Source organism: Poecilia latipinna, unplaced genomic scaffold (genome assembly GCF_001443285.1).
Source record: "Poecilia latipinna isolate Pla-1442-1.1 unplaced genomic scaffold, P_latipinna-1.0 Scaffold79, whole genome shotgun sequence".
Lineage (NCBI taxonomy): Eukaryota > Metazoa > Chordata > Actinopteri > Cyprinodontiformes > Poeciliidae > Poecilia > Poecilia latipinna.
Window position 1 is genome coordinate 415,835 of NW_015112695.1, and position 18,738 is coordinate 434,572.

Here is an 18,738-nt window from a genome sequence, read left to right on the forward strand (position 1 = left end):
ACGCTACAGCTGAAGGACTGGTCTTTCAAGTTCTAGCCCATCAACCTAAATGCAAGGCGGTCTGAAAATGTATCCGTTTTTCCCACTGTCCGATTTGAGGTAATTGCCCCGGGGTTTTCTTCAGCAGCAGATGTAGTCGTGAAAGCAGAGTTTGTTCTCTGGCTGCACCACCGCTGTGCATTCACATGGCATGCAGAGGGCAGCTCACACAAAGATAGACGCAGAAAGAAGGGCAGCAGGAACGTGAAAGCCCTGAGCCCACAGCCCACCTCCAGCACAAGCCCTGCATTGAATGAGGTGCTGAGAGGTGTAAGCTGTGCGATGACAGCCCTGAGGATCCAGTTCCCATGCCAGATCCTTCTCATATGACATAGCAGAGTACCACTGTACATTAATTACAGACTTTGGGCAGATCTGTCAACAGATTGCAGTGCTTATGTCGCTCATAGTGTTAGAACCTGCCATCCCGCCAGTGTCTGCCTCTGCTGAAAAGAAACAAGAGGCTAAACGGTTAACTGCCATTAACCATGCTGACATCAAAGGGTTTGGGTTTTTTGCTTTTAAGTAGGACAGAGGCTGGTTTAAGATGCGGTTTAACCTCTGCCACACATTAATTAATCCCATTATGACAGCACATTTAAAGACAAGAAGCAAGTACACTCAGTTACTTTGTTTACATCAAGACGCTCTATAAAAGCAGTCTTGCCCAACAAAAGTCTTAAATCTTAGGAGTGATTCCTTATATGGAGAAAAAAAATCAGGACACTGTTAACTTCAGAGCTCTGGAGTAGTTTCAGGTTTACACATAAGGGCGTGTCAAGCAGCCTGCTGGTAAACATTAATTCCAGAATACACCGACTGGATGGTTCAGCAGAAACGAGGTAGTGCTCGTTACAAATGACCATTTGTTTTATTTAAAAAAAAAAAAGAAAAGTGGAAACTAACCAATGCATCCCTTTAAAATAAAAACAGATATTTCATGTTAATTTTGCATTCATCCAAATATGTGTTCAATTTAACTGGACAAAGTAATCATGTGTATGCAACACCAACAGGACAACAGGACTTCCTTCAGCTAAAGATAATGATCCACTGGGAAGAAAAAAATAAATAAAATGACTGTCATCGATCAGCACAAGCCCCAACAGGCCACTTGGAGAGGAAAGGAGACTTGAAGTTGAGAGTTTTCTTCATCAGTGAGGGTTTGAAAATTCATGTCGGAAGAAGAAACCCATATTTTCTGTGACAAATTAAGATGTACAGGCTGCGAAATAAAGCACAAGTTAAAGGCTGAATAGAGCAGAGATTTGCTCAGTTTCAGCCTTTTTAGCTTTCAGCAAGCTCTGCCTTTCATGAAACATGCTGGATATGTAAAATGTTTTAACCCTTTCAAAAATCTCAGAACGAAGGTATGATCTGTAATCTACTGCCGAGTCAGAAATCAGACTTTAAGCAAAAAAACCCTCATCAGCTCATCTGAATCTCTCCATCTTCTTCCAATGCCGCATGTACAGTAAATACAAACATTCTCTACATTATCGAAAACTTACCTTATGAAGAGGGAGAACGAGAAAAGCTCCACCGCCGCTGGCCTCAATAATTATGGCAACAAACTTGGGGTTGACTGCACAGAAGGAGCTGTCCCATGTGACCCTTGAGACCCGAATGTCATCGTAGCATTGGTCATACTTCACCGCCTGGCCAAAGATATGACGGAATTTGCTCTGTCGTACAACTCGTCTCATATCTGCAGGGGGAGAAAGAAAAAAAGTTGCATGCAACATCTGGAAAATTAAGGCTCGCTTTGCTGAAATTAATGAATATAAAAGAAAAGCTACATTCTGCAGAGTTGTAGTGAGGAGAGTGAAATATTTAAGACGTTCAAACGTCGGTGAACTTCTTACTGCAAACTGAAAGCATTTCTTTCACTTGGAAGCAACATGTATGTAGATGTGTTAGGCTACTGTGTGTGTGTGTGGTTTTTTTTTAAACATCACTGGTTATTTTGACAGCTGAAAGCAATCCCATGTTATGTAAATTGTACGTATATTTTATGGGGGGAAAAAAGTGTAATATCTTAAAGCCTTTTTACAGGTTACCTAGTTATTTCAGGATCCCATCTTCCAATAGGTCGAATATTAAACAAGAACGTTTATCAGTGGAACAGGACAGAGAGGTCCACTTCCAGAAGAGGATATGCCATACCCAACCCAAACAAAAAGACTTTGTGGTTGTTTCAGGGAAAATCCTCACCAAGACAAAAATCTGCTGGCAGACAAGAGCTCTGGAAAACATGCTCATTCAGAGGATTGGGTCCCACAGCTCTCTCTACAATAACACAGCACTTCCAAAAATAATGGAAAAGCTGGCCAACATCAGATTAAAAAGAAAAAAAAAGGAAGGGGAAAAAAAAACAAAAAAAAAAAAACAGGCCCGACTTCACCTACAACCTACAGAGACAACTTCCATAAATCACTTTCAAAAGCTCCTCGCGTCTTATTTTGAAAAGTTACTTTGATACGCCCCACAAACGCATTTCCAGGCTGAGTCACCACGACCAAAACGACCCACAGGATGTGGGACATGTTTTGCAGGTGGTTTTCCCATTGTGTGCGTACATGCGGGCAAAAAAGAAAAGAATCGGCAATGAGGAGAGATAAAGAATGTGACTTAAGCTGCTGCGACTCGTTTTCCCGACACAAAACAAGAATTGCAACATAAGAAGCGTGTTGATTCTGCTAGAAGAGGGGAGTGACCAAACGCTTCCATAAAACTAAAGTCATGTGGGATGGTAATCAAGCAATAGTGCGGGGTGGGGCTTGTTTGCTTACACTAATATCACTAATAAAACTCGGGCTAGTAGCACCTTTTAACCCAAACTGCACAGTTAGTTAACACACAGGTCAGCAATGCATCAAAACAAGTGAAAAAGTAAACATAACTGCATTTTGATCATTTATAAACCGTTTCTCTCATGTATCCAACATGAAATCTGCTGATCGTCAGGAATGTCTGCACACGTACACAAGGCAGCTCCAAGGAAGTCAGACGTCATTCTGCTCAACGAAGGTGAAATGGTGTAAGGAAATAACAGTGACCTGAGGACATTTTTGAAAAGGGACAACATGTTTGTGCCTGCATTAAAGAAATGAGATGTGATGGCACAACTGCCTTCAGATCAGATTATGGTGACTGCTGGTGTGACACGGCACCCAGGAGGCTTGAGACGGGGATAAAAAAAAAACAAAGAAAAAAAACGTCTCACTGGGAAGGATTTTTAAATATAGATAACTTAATTTATTTTTTTTGTTTCCCCTTGAAGTCATTTCTCTCTGCACCCGCTGTATGAAGCAAGAAATGTTTTGAGGTTCCTTTGAAAAGCAACTGTTAAACGTACAGCTCAACTAAACCAGAGCTGGTGAGACAGGAAAAACTGGCCTTCAGTTTCCAAAGTGGGTGGCGGTTTAGAGTTTTACAGGACGTCAGCAAATCATTCAATGCAACGCTTACAACTTCCACAGATGTGTGATCCAGAGGATTGAAAGAACAAAAAAGGAATTACAAAAATAGGTAAATCTACCACCAGGCCACAGGTCAACGAGCTAAAAGACTTTTGGTACAGACATAAAGTTAAACGACAATATGACCTCCAAAAGGCAAAAAAAAAAAATGGCTTAAATGTAAATTCAAGAGAGTGAGGTGATCTGTCCATTTATCTGAAGTAAAACTTTTCATAAAGACTCCAACATGCTCTAGCTTCCTGCCAGCATGCCTAGGTGGGCCCCATGTGGGGACAAGGAGGGCATACTATATGGGTCCCATATGGGTTTGTCCGCGGGTTCCACGATGGCCCCACATGGGTTTGCCCATGTAGGGCCAGAGCCCACATGGGCCCTGCATGGGCCCTATATGGTGGTGGTTCACATGGGTTTGTCCATGTAGGGCCCATGTGGGCTGTGGCCCTACATGGGCAAACCCATGTGGGGCCATCGTGGAACCCGCGGACAAACCCATATGGGACCCATATATCAGCCCTCCTTTCCCCCACATGGGTCCCACCTAGGCATGCTGGCTGGCCTCCTCCAGAGCAAATATGGATACTCTGGTTTCTTGCTAGAGTTGGAAAAACATGCACGTCAGGCTAAATGGTCTCTCTAAATTGATCTTATGAGTAAGTGTGTATGCACATGGTTGCTGGTCCAGTGTCTTCATGTTGACCTGTGAATGACGTCTGACCTGTCAGGGATGTCCCTTGCCTCTTGCCCCAATGGCCACAGGACACAAGCAACAGTCCTCTAGCAAGACTACGCTGATAACTGTGTGTAAACAATAGATGAACCAACATAGTACATCAAAAATGTGACCGTGCAATGATATATTAGAAAAGTTAAAAGCTTAATATTAATCAAATTATTTTAATTTGACCATTCCTATATAGCTGGATCTCAATCTATTACCAAGTTGTGTCATAAAAGCAGCTGCATATTCACTTCAAATCTATGTTTTTTTCTCCTTGCATTTTCTGATATTTGGCTAATTTTTGAAAACCCTACAGAAGACAAACAGCTAAAAGTTTTGGTCTTTCGTGTATATGTATAAAGAATCCTTGAGGACGCCATGTGTTACCTGAATGAACATCTGGTCACCGATTGAACCAGAAAGCAACACATTTTTAAAAAGCTTTTGTAGCAATGGTAGTCTTTACTGTGTTTTCAGTGAGCGAAGAGGGGTGTGCATTAAAGATACTACAGTGGAGACATGATGTTTCTCATTGCACCAGATGTCTAGCATTTGTTTGTCTCCAACACTGAAAACTTTGTTCACCTAAATTCTTAACAGAAGTAAATTCAAATGTAAAAAAATAAACCTTTACTTCTGTCTCTGCTTTGCTAGTCTTTTTGTTTAGCCAGCGTAGCAAAATATTAGTCCTTTTAGCATTTAAAGTGCAACAGCCGTTTTTGTCCCTTGAGTCACAAAGCATTTTAGTAATGAATCTTCACCCAACTGAGCATAGAAAAGCTAAGTCTGGAAATATTTTGTCCTTTTACTGTACTTTAAGTTTAATCAAACCTTAAAGTACAGATCTAGAGCACAAGCTTAGTGTCAGAACACATTTGCTGCAACTTTTGCTGAAGACATGTGCTGCTTAAAAACAAACTTATTAAAAAGTCTTTAAAATACAAACCAGTAGAGTAACTGGAGTTAGCTATAAATAATCCAGTATAGCTCTTCCCCCAATCGTTGCTGCCAACTGCTAGTCAGCAGGATGCAGAAAGCCTATATAACACTTTCAAATCTGTTACAATCGAGACAAATTCTCAGTCTGAAAATATTTTTGATAATGAAAAACAGGTGTAGAATCTAAAAGAGCACCATTTCTGTTTTAAAACTACAGCTGCCAAGCTATGAGAGGCATGTTTATCAAGCAATCTGCAGCAGGACGTCTACCAATGAAAATAACACGCCTACTTAACCAACCAACCAACATCAGCTTGTTAGGCTTGTGCTACCGTAAAGCAAAAATATTCTGCAATCTATTTATGTCATTGATTTGATAACATGGTATTTTAAGACAAACCTAAAGCATACCAGCAAATGTCTAATACACTATAGTACTTTTGTTCCATTGGAGATGTTGTTACTGCTGCCATTTTTAAAGTTACTGCAAGAAAAGCATTTTGCATTTTATTTCATAGCTCCACTTATAAAGGGGGGTGAACTGAAGGGCTTATGGACACAATGCATAAAAATCCAGAAGAATCACATTTTAAAAAATCCTAGCTATAGTAATGTTTAGTCTTCTTTATTCAAGACGAAAACAATCAAACTTCACTGATGACATTTTCCATGTCCTTGCTGTTTATTCATGCACTCTACAAAGCTGCACTCACAATGGATGAAGGAAAATTGTTTGCAACTTCTATAAACATTGCTAAGTGCTTTAATATGAGCACTCAAGACACTGCTTTAGTTAAAAATGAAAAAAGTTCACAAAAATCAAATCTTTAAAATAGTATTCTTAAACTAGAATGCAATGGCTGACCAATGAATTTGCAGATATAACACAGACAAGTAATTTCTCTGAAAGCACAGGAAAGCTCAATATTAAATTAATAATGTGCACTGTTTAAACTGATCTAATAAATACAAAGAAATGTGTAAGTCACAATCTCCCAAGTCCGAGTTGCATCCAGCTGACAGCAGCAAAAATCTGAAAGTTCTGTGTTAGTGTTTTACGTTCATCTTTTTTGAGTCCTTACTTAAAAATGCTTACAGACCTATTTTACCCACACTTAGCTTCCCCTGTCACAACACACACTTCCATGATGCCACCTCAGAGCGCTCCACAGTGTCTGTTCTTTGCCTTTTGCTACCAAGACCACAGATAACTGGCAGCTAAATCCTCTTCCTGTAAGTGAGGCCACAGGGCGCTCTGGAAACCAGATTCCAGTCAGATTCCACTGAATCGCAGATAAGGAACTTTCTTTTTTTTTTTTCCAGCTCTGCTCAACGCCACATGACTGTGATAGAGTACCATACTGACAAGTCAGGCAACAAGCAGTCAGAAATATTTCCAATACTTAATCCATCACCTCTTTTTTCCAATATGTACTCCACCAGGGAAAGCCTTGTTCCTGGGCTATAAACAGGTTACACAGCAGACAGGTTGCCAGTTCTTCAGAAACTTGATCCAATATTTACAAATACAACATTTTCAGCTCTTAACTTCCCCTTTCCTGAACAGGAATAACAGACTCCTTCGGTTAAGACATAAAAAAAATTGGACTAGATAAAGTCTGGAAGTTTAGTATGAAACTTAAAGCTCAACACCCTCCTTTCTCACTTCAACTTTCTGCATTGAGAGACTTAAAACTAAATCTTAAACTTCTTATCCTACTTAAGTCCCGGTTTACAAGAATCACTTTATAGCAATGCAAAACCAATCAAAAACAGGAAAGGGTTGTGTTTTTTGCCGGTAACAGTGTGTGCACATGTATCAAGTTGCAACTGTATGAAAAGCCACGTAAGTAGAACATCTGCCTGCTTACAGCTTAGATCCTAAGAAAAAACAAAAAGTCCTGAGCACAAAGCAGTCGCCTCCTCTTCCTGATCAGCCACTTCCCCCTTCCCCTAATGAATTATGCACAAAACAGCACTCCGTTTCCACACATGTCACTGATTTTGGTGGGAGACAATGCAAGAAATGATTTTGCACCTGCCTGAACTGCTAGGCTTGAAAGAGGACAAAAATCAGAGATGATTCAGCCATTCACAATGCAGCATAGCCTCCATGTTTCACCAAAGAGACACTGTGTCAAACAGGTTAATACCTACGGTTCATTTAGTGACAAAAATATTGTCTACATTTATGTCAGGAAGGACCCATTGTAATTATAAATCTTATTTACCAGGATGTCCTGGACAATACGACCGCATTAAAACGCAACACACGCTGTAAGAATCGTCAGTCAAGGGTCATTAAAAAATACAAATAAAAGAAACTAAAACCAGTCCAATAACATGTTCAACAATGGAATAAAAAAAGCTGATAGATTAAGAAATTAGTTTAAAAGTAGCCATGATCTCCTGATTAGTTTTCAAACAGTCTGCGTAATATTTCAAAAAATATTGCTGAAAAATGCAATGATGATACTGATTGCTATTTACCCACATTCACACAATTCCTGATATCCCCACCATTTTGTCAACTTTAGGATCTTTGTCACTGAAATCTATTTCAGACTTGACAGTAATGGACCATCCAAGTGGATATTATTAGCAATCAGTTTTAAAACATTGCAGCCCAAATAATACAACATTCCAAATATTTCATCCATGCAGTTGATTTATTGGACACACTGAAGCATCTTGTAGCTGTATCTTTTAGTAGTGCAAATATTTTGATACAAAGTTTCATCTTCTGCAAGCTGTGTAAAAAAAATTAGCAGATTAAGATCTGCCTAATCTACAAGTTAACAGGAAACAGCAGCTGAGTCTGTTGTTCATGAGCTGTTCCTTTCCAGTTGTGCTTAAAAAACCCAAAAGAAATATCTCCTATTGATTGACAAAAAACAAAACATCAGGCAACATTAACATTAAATTTTGAATAATACTTCCTCCATTTAATGTTCTTCTTGAACACATAGTCGAGATCAAATCAGACAAGACTGGTCACCACCTGAGGTATGTCATACATGTCGGAAGAATGTAATCTATGACGACGAGACAAGTCAGTTCTTTCCAAAGAACATGTTCTAGCAGACAGAGGTTTTGTTGTTTTGATAAAGTGCCTTGTTATGCAATTTTTATTTTTTACACACTCAGCACGTATTACAAATATGACCACATCAGTATCATGTCAATTCTTAAATGCGTTCAAAAGTTAAGCACGGCCCTCACACCATGCTGCAGTCTACAGGACCAAGCCCTCCATTACATCTTCTGCTTGGTTTGCCTCCGCTTCCTGACCCACTTCCTCAGTCCACAAAGCCATAGGAAGACAGGTTGTGCACTTCTAAAGGCTTTGTGCCGCACCATAACCAGCGGAGGCGGCCGTGTCTGAGACAGCTAACAAATCCAAACACAGCTGTACTACTGTTGACCCCCAGGTGCCCTCGGTCAGCCTTCACCTCCGTTGAGACTCACAGCAACGTTCGAGAAAGGTTAGATTAATACCGGAGAGAGTAGTAACCCATTTCGGCTAAGAAGGCAAATGTATATCTTTCCGGCAGACTAACCAATTGTTACAGACTAAACCATCCAACACTTGTGGATAAGAAACATGCAAAAAACGACTATGACATACTTCACTAAAGAATCTACAACTGCGAGGCCAATCATTCATTCATTCATCCATCTAACACCTTACAGGTGAATTAATTTCCCACCATAAATTTTTGGAGATTCAGAATACTTTATTGACTCCAGGGGGTAATCATGTTGTGTCAGCCACTTATTCTAATTGTGCATCTGAATCAAAACAAAGTATATACAAGAATTAAACTGGTCAAGAATGAGTATAAAAACGTGAACAATTTAATGACAGAGATTAAGTGCCTTAGCATAAAATGTAAATGCTAAACCATCATCTTAGCTTGATTTGATCACATTAGGATACTTAAAATTAAATATTTATCACTTCTGATTGGGCTTGTTTCAGAAAACTACAGCTAACTTGAACTCCCCCAAGAATAATCAGGAATTCACCGAGACGCAAACTCTAGATATTTCCCTCGTCTGTCCTCAGAGAGCGAGATTAAGACAGACCGACCCCAAAGGATTTCACACGTACAATTCTCCACGTGTGATGGCTAAAAGAAGCAGAGCCGGTGGAGGATGTAGTGTTTGTATCCGGCTGGGAAAGCAGCAGTGAAGTCGGTCACCCTCACCCTTTCTCCCTCTTTTCTCTTCTTTAAACCATGGTGTTAATGGGTCAAGTCCGAAGTACGCATCTCGACGGAGACATTTTACTGAGGATATCTGATTTCATTCTAACGGTCTGCGGAAAATACGAGTTAACCACTGCACATTTCTGTATGGAGAAGCTATTGTTCAGTTGGGAGAGAAAGCTAGGGGCCAGGGCGCGGTTGTACTGACTGCACCTCGGTCTGTGTGTGGATATATCGTTCCGGAGATAAGTTTTGCTGCCGCACTACGGTTAGCCTACCCCACCCCGCTCAATAACGAACAACAGCACATTTCAGCTTCAGGAGTTGGCAAAAGGAACACAAACATTGCACCTACACATGTAATTAATTTGCCTTTTGATTGGGAACTTCTCAAAGATGTCGGGTGATAGCTGTTTTAAAGGCCGCCGCTAGCTAAGAAACAATTCCCATTAAACCGACTATCCTGATTCATTTTAGCTAGCGCATGCACTTTCCTGTCTGGACTGCTGTGGTTAGATGGAGGAAAAGAAGAGCACTAGAACCAATGCAAGATAAAAAAAAATACACATACAAAAACATTAAAACAAAGCAAACAATATATTACCCACCTTCCTAGGGGAGAAATAAAGGTATTCCTGAACGGGAAATGATAGAACACAGCCAAACGCGAATCCCACTTTATTCCTCCCTCTACCGGAGCCGCTGCTGACACAACAAGGCGTTCTGTGCTCTTTCGCCTCTGTGTCATAAGCCCCGCCCCATCACTCCTTATAAGGAGTCATGCTGTTCCCAATTTTCTTTGACAGACAGCTTCATCAGCCAATCAGTGACATTATGTATTGAAGGGATCGGAGTTCACGCTGTCTCTCTCTTTTTTTCTGTCGTGATGGAAATTGCGGCTCTTTTCCGGGAGCCGGAACATTTTGCTCAGTTTTACAAGAGCCGACCTTTTTGGCTCCCCAACGTCTCATCTCTCAGTATCGCTTCTAAATCCTTCGATACTTAATTACTATGACTGTATATCGTACATAGATACTAATAATATTAACTGAGACACTGTAAGATATAAACTGATCGACACCGTTTAGTGTAAAATTTACAAAACTCAATTTAGGTGTAGTTTGTCACATTATAGAACAGCCTGTCATGGTCAGTTTTTTTTTGTTCTGCTATTTTGTTGTGAATCGTTCACAATAAAAACTTAAGCAAACTTCCCAAGCACGCATTTGATGACGTCACAAATGGTCAAAGTTGGAGATACTTTAGGTTTTTTTTCCTTCTTTATGTTTTTAAACAAATCATACCATAATAAGCGTTTACTCAAATTCTGTCCAGTAAGAGAAACATGTCGTATATGAGAATTCGTAGCTATAAAACTTGCAGATTAAGGGGATGCAGGCAGAAGATGACATTTACATTTTTTTTTATCAGTGACCAATATGCAGAGCAACCAATTGGGCTGAAAGAAAAAAACTGTTCAGTGAAATTAGCTGTTCTTTCCTAAATTAACTGACAAATGCATATTATTGACAAACAGTATTGCCAAGCATTTATGTGCCATGGGATCCACATTGTGGTTTCCTTGTAATTTTGAATTATTATATTTTCTGCATGTTTAAATATAAAACCTTTAAATATAATAATCATATACAATGCCATGCAGATGACTTCATTGCTTTATTGTAAAAAGTAATAGAGTTCCAATAGAGATAAATAAGTAAATACATATTTTGGTCATGGCTTGTTTCCAGTAAGAAAAAAGCAAAGCAACAGCACATATGTTATTATTTATTCAATAAATCACCTGGTATAAGAGTTTAAATCTCTTGAAAAAACTATTTTCTATTGAGGGCAAAATTGCCCCACAAGATGGCGCTATTCTGCTAATTCAGAGTGAAGTGGACTACTTACAGCAGATTCAACATCTGTTTTCTTTAACTTCCTTCATTTTAGCTGGGAAAGTGATGTATGTGATTGTGGTCAGCCTGGGAACCAAGCCATTTACATTTCATAAACAGAGAAAGCAGACCTTTTGTCCAGCTATTAAGATAATGTATTTGTTATCCTGGACGTCCTAATGTAGGTACTTTTCTTGGTATCAATGTGATCAGAGCGTCATATGAAGAGGGAGGAGTAAATGAAAATCCTAAATCCAATGGATAGCTCAGGGAAATTACTAACTTGAGTTTAAAACTGAGAATTTGACATCATTATGTTCAGAAAAGCACTGTGCAAAATATTTGACCCCTTGGAGTTTTTTGTTGTTGTTGTTGTTGCAGTTTTGCTTTTGTTTCAGTTAATACAAATGAAATATTAGACACAAATAATAATCTGGACAAATACCAAAATCAGTTTTTAAATAATGGTTACATTTATTAAAAAATAAAAATAAAAAAAATCAAATCAGCCCAGCTTGATGAAAAATAAACCAGAGTTTGATTTTAGAAGACACATCCAAGACTGATTATACTGAATGTAGAATGAAGAAATACCTTAAGTCAGGACTGCTCAAATCCAGTTCAAGCCAGTGTCTTTGACTGACTAGAGTTGGACCATAAAGCCATTTCTAAAGTTTGGGACTTCAGTGAACCACAAAAAGAAACACCATCCACACACGTAGAAAACATGGAATGGGGTATACCTTCTCAGGAGTGACCAGGTTGCCAGAATTACTCCCAGACTGCAATTAATTATTCATCCAGGAGGCTACAAAACATTCAGAACAACTCTGTAGACTTCACATGTCTCAGTTATAGTTAGTGTCCATGATTCAACAAAGTCAGAGCTACAAGGCCAACAACACTGCTCATCGATTGTCTCACAATTGCCAAGAAAAAAAATTGTTGATTCTGAAGTTTTATGGAAGGTGTGCAACCTGTTACATCTGATGTAGAGCTTAGATAATATTACAGAAAACAAGCATAACATTGACAGTAAAAATAGATTTTTGTAGTCTGGAGTTGCTTTGCTGCTTCAGGACCTGGACAATAAGCAGTCATTCATGAAACAATTTATTCTGCTTCAGAAAATCCTGAAGAAGAATGCCAGACTTTCAGTTGGGGCCATAAGCTTAAGCCCACTTGGGTTATGACAAGAACATGGTCCAAAACACACTCGGAAGTCCACTTCAGACAGGTTCCAAAATAAACAAAGATTTTGGAGTGGCCTAGTCAAAGTTTGGTCCAAAAGATAATTCCACAACACTGTGGAATTACCTTAAACAGGCCGTTGTTGCCTAAAAACCTTTGAAGATGGCTGAAATAAAATCATTTTGGAAAGCAGAGTGGAGCCATCTCTTCAAAGTGTTTTTATTTTTATTTTTTTTTTGGCCTAAATCCATCTTTTGGCAATAAAAGTGTTTTTTAAATTTGTGCTTAAAGGTTTCTTCATCTTCATGAGTTGAGCAACCAAAGGTTTAGGAAACAACTACTTTCATAAACAGGGGGAAATATAATTCATTTCTCTTAATGGACAGAATTATACTTTGAAAACTATAATCTGCATCTACCCTAGCTAACTTTGTGTGATATTAAAATGTGATGAACTTAAGCATCTAAATGCAACAGAACAAAAATTTAAAACAAGACACTCCAGTTAAGGGGAAAATACTTTTTCCCTTCACTGCATGGTGGTCACCATAATGTGGAATCTCTTACCTCTCCTCACTGATGGCTTCCTCTCGACTGCCTTGTCTGGGGTTTTTTGAGGCGAATCAAAAGCCGCTTTCATCTGCGCCACCTTCACGGATTGGGCCAGCTCCTCAGCAGACTTAACTTCTGCTGGTTTGGGTCGGTCATGGTGCTGCAACTTCTCGTGCAGCTGAATCGTTTCTTTTATGAGGTCAGAAACAGGCCTGGGTCTTGGTGGGCTCTGGGACTTGCCTCTCATTGAGACCCCATCTCTCTCAGTTCCCTCTGCCAGAACATTTCCCGAGTTGCAATCCGGTTGTGTGCTGGCTGGGATCTGGCTGATTTCTTGTGCGATAACCAACCCATCCACCACCATAAGTGCACCAGCATCAGCAGGTGGTGCAGTCACATCTTCAGGACCCTCTTTTGCCACCTGCCTGTCTCCTATCAGAGCATCTGCTCCATCAGAGGCAGATGTTTTGGTTTTGGTTTCACTCTTAACTGCTGAAGGTTCTCCATTGGCATCCGTCTTCTCCTCATCAAGTTTTTTAGAGGAGTTAATTTCCCCACCGTTCTCTGTTGACTGGGCCGAGGAAGGTTTGGATTCCTCAACCATCACACCACTCTGCTCACATGATGTTGTCTCGTGTAAAACAGCTGATTGCGGGCTGTTTGAAGACATCCTCTCAGAGGGGCCCGTGTTTGGCCTTATCTCAGCATCTGCCTTTACTGAATCGTCTGTTGAATCGACGTTCTCAGTTCCTGGGTAATGTGATTCAGTTGGTGAGCTATCACACGTAGCATCACCGCTGGCTGCAGGCTGAAAATAAACTGAATCTGAGGTTATATTTTGAGCCGCCACGGTCTGTTTCACATCCATCTTCACATCGTGGGAATCTTTTAATGCAGGATTTGGTTCAGGTTGTTTGCTCAGAGTCATTTTTGTGTCACCTGCAGGGTGATTGTTCCAGCTGCTTAATGCTGCTGCTGCTGCTGCTGTGCTATTCAGGATCATCTCCTCATTAACAGGATCTTCTGTTGTGTCGATATAAACCTCTTTTATTTTATCCAGAGATGGAGTTGCCTCTGTTTTGTTTCTCTTCAGGAGCTTCTCTAGAATAGAGCTCGGCTCAGTCTCCAAGGCTGCAGTTGGTGCTGACTCTGACGTTATTGCATCATTAGTTTCAGCTGTGTCAGGGAGTGACGGCTGCATCTCTGTCTCCTGCTCACGCACGTTAGTCACCTTTGGCCTGGCTAAGGAGCTGTCACCCAAAACATATTTTAGTGTTACTTCTTTTTCATTGATGTCTGTTTTCTCCTTTGAGGCTCCCCTTTGAATGGTATCACTCATGTACAATAAAGACTCTTTCTGGAGAGTGTTTTCCAAAGGATGTGGGGGCTGAGCTGGAGGCGGTTCCTTCCTCTCAGTTAAATCGCCGACTGTTCCTGTGCATAGCTTAATTTCCTCATTTCCAGCTTCAGCTCTAATAATTTCATTCAGGTCCACATCAAGTAGTGACTCACTTCCTGTATGAGCTCCATAGGTGCACTTCTTCAGCATCATAGAGTCTTGCTCAGAGTGTCCAAAAGAGCTTGCATCCTCTGATTTGTCATCTTTTTGTGTGGAAGTTTCCTCCGCCTGTTGCTCCATCCTGGTCTTTGCAGATGCTCGAAGGTGGTCTGCAGTTTTCCTCTTGCTTTTGTTAATTGTAGATAATCTGTGTGTTGTTTTAAGCCTGTCTGTTCCTGAGGTACTGTCTGGGTTCTCCTCGGTCTCATGTGGAGACAGAGGAGCAGTCCAGCCTCCTCCTCCTTGTTCACCTCCTCCCTCCTTTTCTGCAGCCCCTCCCTGTCTCACCTCCCTTGCAGTGTACTGACTCTCACACTCGTGCCTCTCAATGGAAGTTATTGTATGTTCATAGCCGGGCCTCTCGTTCGGATGATAACAGTCTGGCTCATCTGACTTTTTCCCATCCTCGTCGTCGCATGAACTTTCTTCCTCTGTGATCTCACCTGAATGAGTATTCAAACCTCCAAATTCTTGCGATATCTTAGCTTCTCCCAGGTCCTCATCGATATCCTGTTCTCCTCCTTCAATTTTATCCTGGTTCTGTCCCATGTTGATCTGCAAAGAAGGACAATAAGGTTACCCTTAGACCACAGAGGCAGTGAATTATACTCTCACATGCTAAATGTCTGGAAGCATTTTGAACCTAAGCCCTGAAATACTACTTCACAGTCTGTTTTACTCAAGCTGTTCTTATTTGAAAAATGTGTCCCCAAAATGTTAGGTTCAGAATTCAGCTGGTTTTTCATCCAGAACTGAGTCTAAAATTAAAATCCAATTTTGGGGGTTAGAGATGTTGGTCTGTTTTCTGACTCTGATGGCAGATGTAAGTTTTGTTTTCCTTGGGACTTAGACTTTGTACTAACTCTGTGATTTGGTTTGTCATTTTGGTCAAGGAATTTAACTCTTAGTTTTTGATTATCTCTGCAGATCTTACTTCTGCTTTATTCTGGTAATCTGTCCTCCCTTGTGCATTGGGCTCCATTACCTACATTTTCCTCTTTTCTTTTTTTTTTACATCTGTTCCTTTTTGTGTCACTTTTGATCATTACTGCATATATATATATATATATATATATATATAGAAAAAGTTACATACTGCAGGTTTAAGTCTTAAGAGGATAGTATAGTTCATGCTTTAAACAAGTCATTATCACACAAGAGACGTTTTCAAGGAGATGGCTTGTCAACTCTTAATTGTTACCGTTTCATCTGATTCCGGTTCCTTACAATTTTTCAGTGACAGCATTTAAACCGATTAATATCCTCCTTGAATTTGTACGGTAACAGTCTTTCAGAATTTTTTTTAAATTAAACCTTAAATAGTGTTTCTCACATTCAGTAATAATTTTTGATTTGGGTGATATGGCTCAAACAGTAAAACTTGATTTTCTAAACCAGTTTTCTGTTGTGTATTTGCATGTCTCGTCAATAGAGAGTAGGCGCCCCCTGTGTTGTTTGCATAAAATATTGCTGTACTCTGCATTGTACAGCAACGTAGTCTGACTTCCAGTTTCTTATTCTTCAAATATATAATTTTAATTTCCTATTTCAGTTGGGGGTTTTTCTTAAAGGAAAATAAACTGCATTTTATATGACTGGATTTAACATGGGGGTGGTGCACAAGGGGCTCAACCAGGGTGCCATTCATGCAAGGACTACCACTATTCTCATGTCTTACTGTCATAAATCTTGACTGATTTGCCAACATGTCATTTAGGGAACAGTCACTGTTTTTTTTTTTTATCAACGCATGTCGGCTAAAGTCATTACATTAGCACTAATCATTGCACTCAGACATCTGTTTTTTTTATTTTTATTCCTGCTCATGATGAAGAACCTTGACCAGAATAGGGAGCTGGAAGGAGGACGCAAACTTTTCCATGACATTGTCTAATTGCTAAATGAGTTTGCAAATCACAAAACTGCAGCAGTAAGCAGGGAAAATTGCACAGCACAATAAACAATGATCATTCTGGAGCATGAGTGTGTTTCCTGCCTGTGTCCTCATGCCCTGCTTGTGTGAAAACATATGACTGACTTCTGTCTTCTCATCTGACAGCCCCATTTGACAACCAGATGCATGGTACAACACCCAAAAGACAGACAAAAGCAGTATAGCAGTAAAACACAGAAGACGTCATGGTATTGTTTTCCTTCATTTTGGGTTAAAGTTGCTGTCAGTGAGCAGAAGAATTAACTTTTATTGGTTGTTTTTCAGCTACTCTACGACTTGTTGGGAACTCCTTCCCTTAAGCAAATTCTTCCTCTCTAACAACTGGTTCATTATTTCGTCTCAAGCCTCCTTGAAGGGATCATTTGATCACCATGTGCTCTGCTGCTGCTGCTGCAACATACTCAGACATACAGGAATTCAACACCAGGGAACCAACGACCTCTCACAAACAGAAGTTCTAGCATCTGCAAACCACGTCGCTTTATTTGCTCAATCAATCAGCCATGATAAGAGAACATCCACAAAAATGTGTTTCAGGTTATGATAAAGACAACACAGCGCTCTTGCTATATGGTGAACATGACATCGATCACCCATCGTACGCTGCAGCTAACACTTACCGGTTAGGATTCCTGGGCAAAGTCGATCGCGCTCTCCCTCTGGACTGACACAGTGTTCTTTGTTGGTTGTTTAGAGATGATCAGTCCTCCCTCGAACGGCACAAGCAATGGGAGCCTTATGTTGCATCCATGTGATGTCACTGCACATTTGACTAACACAATCAGGAAATCTTGGACATGTAGTATAACTCGCAGCTATCTGAAGAAACCTAGGAGAAAGTTGTTTAACTTAAAATCCCATCTTCATGAGAGCTAAGACACAGAAAGACGTGTTCAGGGAAGTGGACTTGGGATCGTGTGCCTTTAGGTTGTCTTTCACTTTGGATTCAAAACACTCTTCTAAAGGTGTGTAGTAATAGACAGCTATCTATGAAAAAGGAAATAAAGCACTTAAGTGATCACTGTCTGGGGTAGAGAAAAAACATCCCCACAGTACTACACTGCCTCCACTGTGTTTTATAATAAGGATGGTGATTAACTTACACACAGGGAAACTCTAATTACTGTTTTCTACACGTGTTTATTTATTAGCAATAATATAGAATTAGAAATGCATGCCACATATCTTAACTTTTTATTGGTAAAAAATGCTGAAAATCTGTAAAGCATCATCTTCCTTCTACTTCAAGTTGTGTTGGTCGTTCTCATAAAATCCTGAGAAGAGTACGTTGAACGTAAAGTTGTAATTTGATAAAAAGTTCAAAAAGTATGAATACTTTTGGAAAAGCAATGCTTGTTTTCAAAGTTCAATTCAAGGAGTAAATTGAAAATGAAAAAAAAAAAAGTTCCATGGTTCTCAGGTAAACACAAAACAGTGCCGTACAACCTAGAGGAAATAATGATTGTGGTGTCTGAAATAATATTGTGATTTTGCATATCAACCTCATCGATGTTGGAAATTTGCTTCAGATGAGTCATGCATTTCATTTTTAAATTTCATTTTGTCTTTTGTTGAAAATATCTTCCACCTTCAGTGTTTATCGAGAAGTTCTGGAAACGTATTCCTAATTTCAAGGGTAACAAGACGGAGTTGCCATAATTGACGGCGTCTTGAGCAGTCAGATGTGGTTCTATGTACAATGTTATCACCTTTAGGGTCTTTGTAATCATTAGCAGGCAGCCTGGGCGGAACATCATCTGAAAAACAGCTCAGAGGGTTCCTATTGTTTCTTGCTGTCTCTATAGTAATGACCAAAACAGGATGCAGAGTCGGATAATAAAACAAAAGTGCAAGCACAACGGCCAAGAATTCACCGGCAGAAGGAGAAGAGGGGCTGGACCACACCCATCGACTCCAAGCTGAAGGCTACTGTTTTTTTCCTAGACAGAGTGATTAGTGTTTTCACCAGCCAATGTTTCTGCGCTTGTAAAGTTGAAGAGGTCACCTCATTTAGAGTAAAACTAACTCAAGCAACCGCGTTATTTTAAGATTATTGATTAAAAGCAGGTTAAATATACTCCTGCAGGTAATAACTTAGATGGTTACAGCGTGTTTTCCAACATACACGCAGCATTTCCAGACATCCATTTAAAATGCAGTCTTGGGAAGGATTTATGCCTGTGCTCACAGCACTCC

At 39.9% G+C, this 18,738-nt stretch overlaps 1 protein-coding gene across 2 annotated transcripts in view; it reads right to left on the reverse strand.

Annotated features, from left to right (window-relative positions):
• Nucleotides 1-14,746, reverse strand: part of coro1ca (coronin, actin binding protein, 1Ca) — a 32,076-nt gene extending 17,330 nt beyond the window's left edge. Inside the window, exons 1-2 of one of the 2 annotated variants that reach the window (XM_015018679.1) lie at nt 13,046-14,746; nt 1,551-1,747 (exon numbers count right to left, since the gene is read on the reverse strand). In XM_015018679.1, the coding sequence (XP_014874165.1) occupies nt 1,551-1,747; nt 13,046-14,669 (1,821 nt within the window). In that variant the 5' untranslated portion in view covers nt 14,670-14,746. Of the gene's footprint in view, nt 1-1,550; nt 1,748-9,997; nt 10,132-13,045 lie in introns of those variants that run through there. The other variant, XM_015018689.1, reaches the window with a different exon arrangement.
• Nucleotides 14,747-18,738: the final 3,992 nt, after the last annotated feature.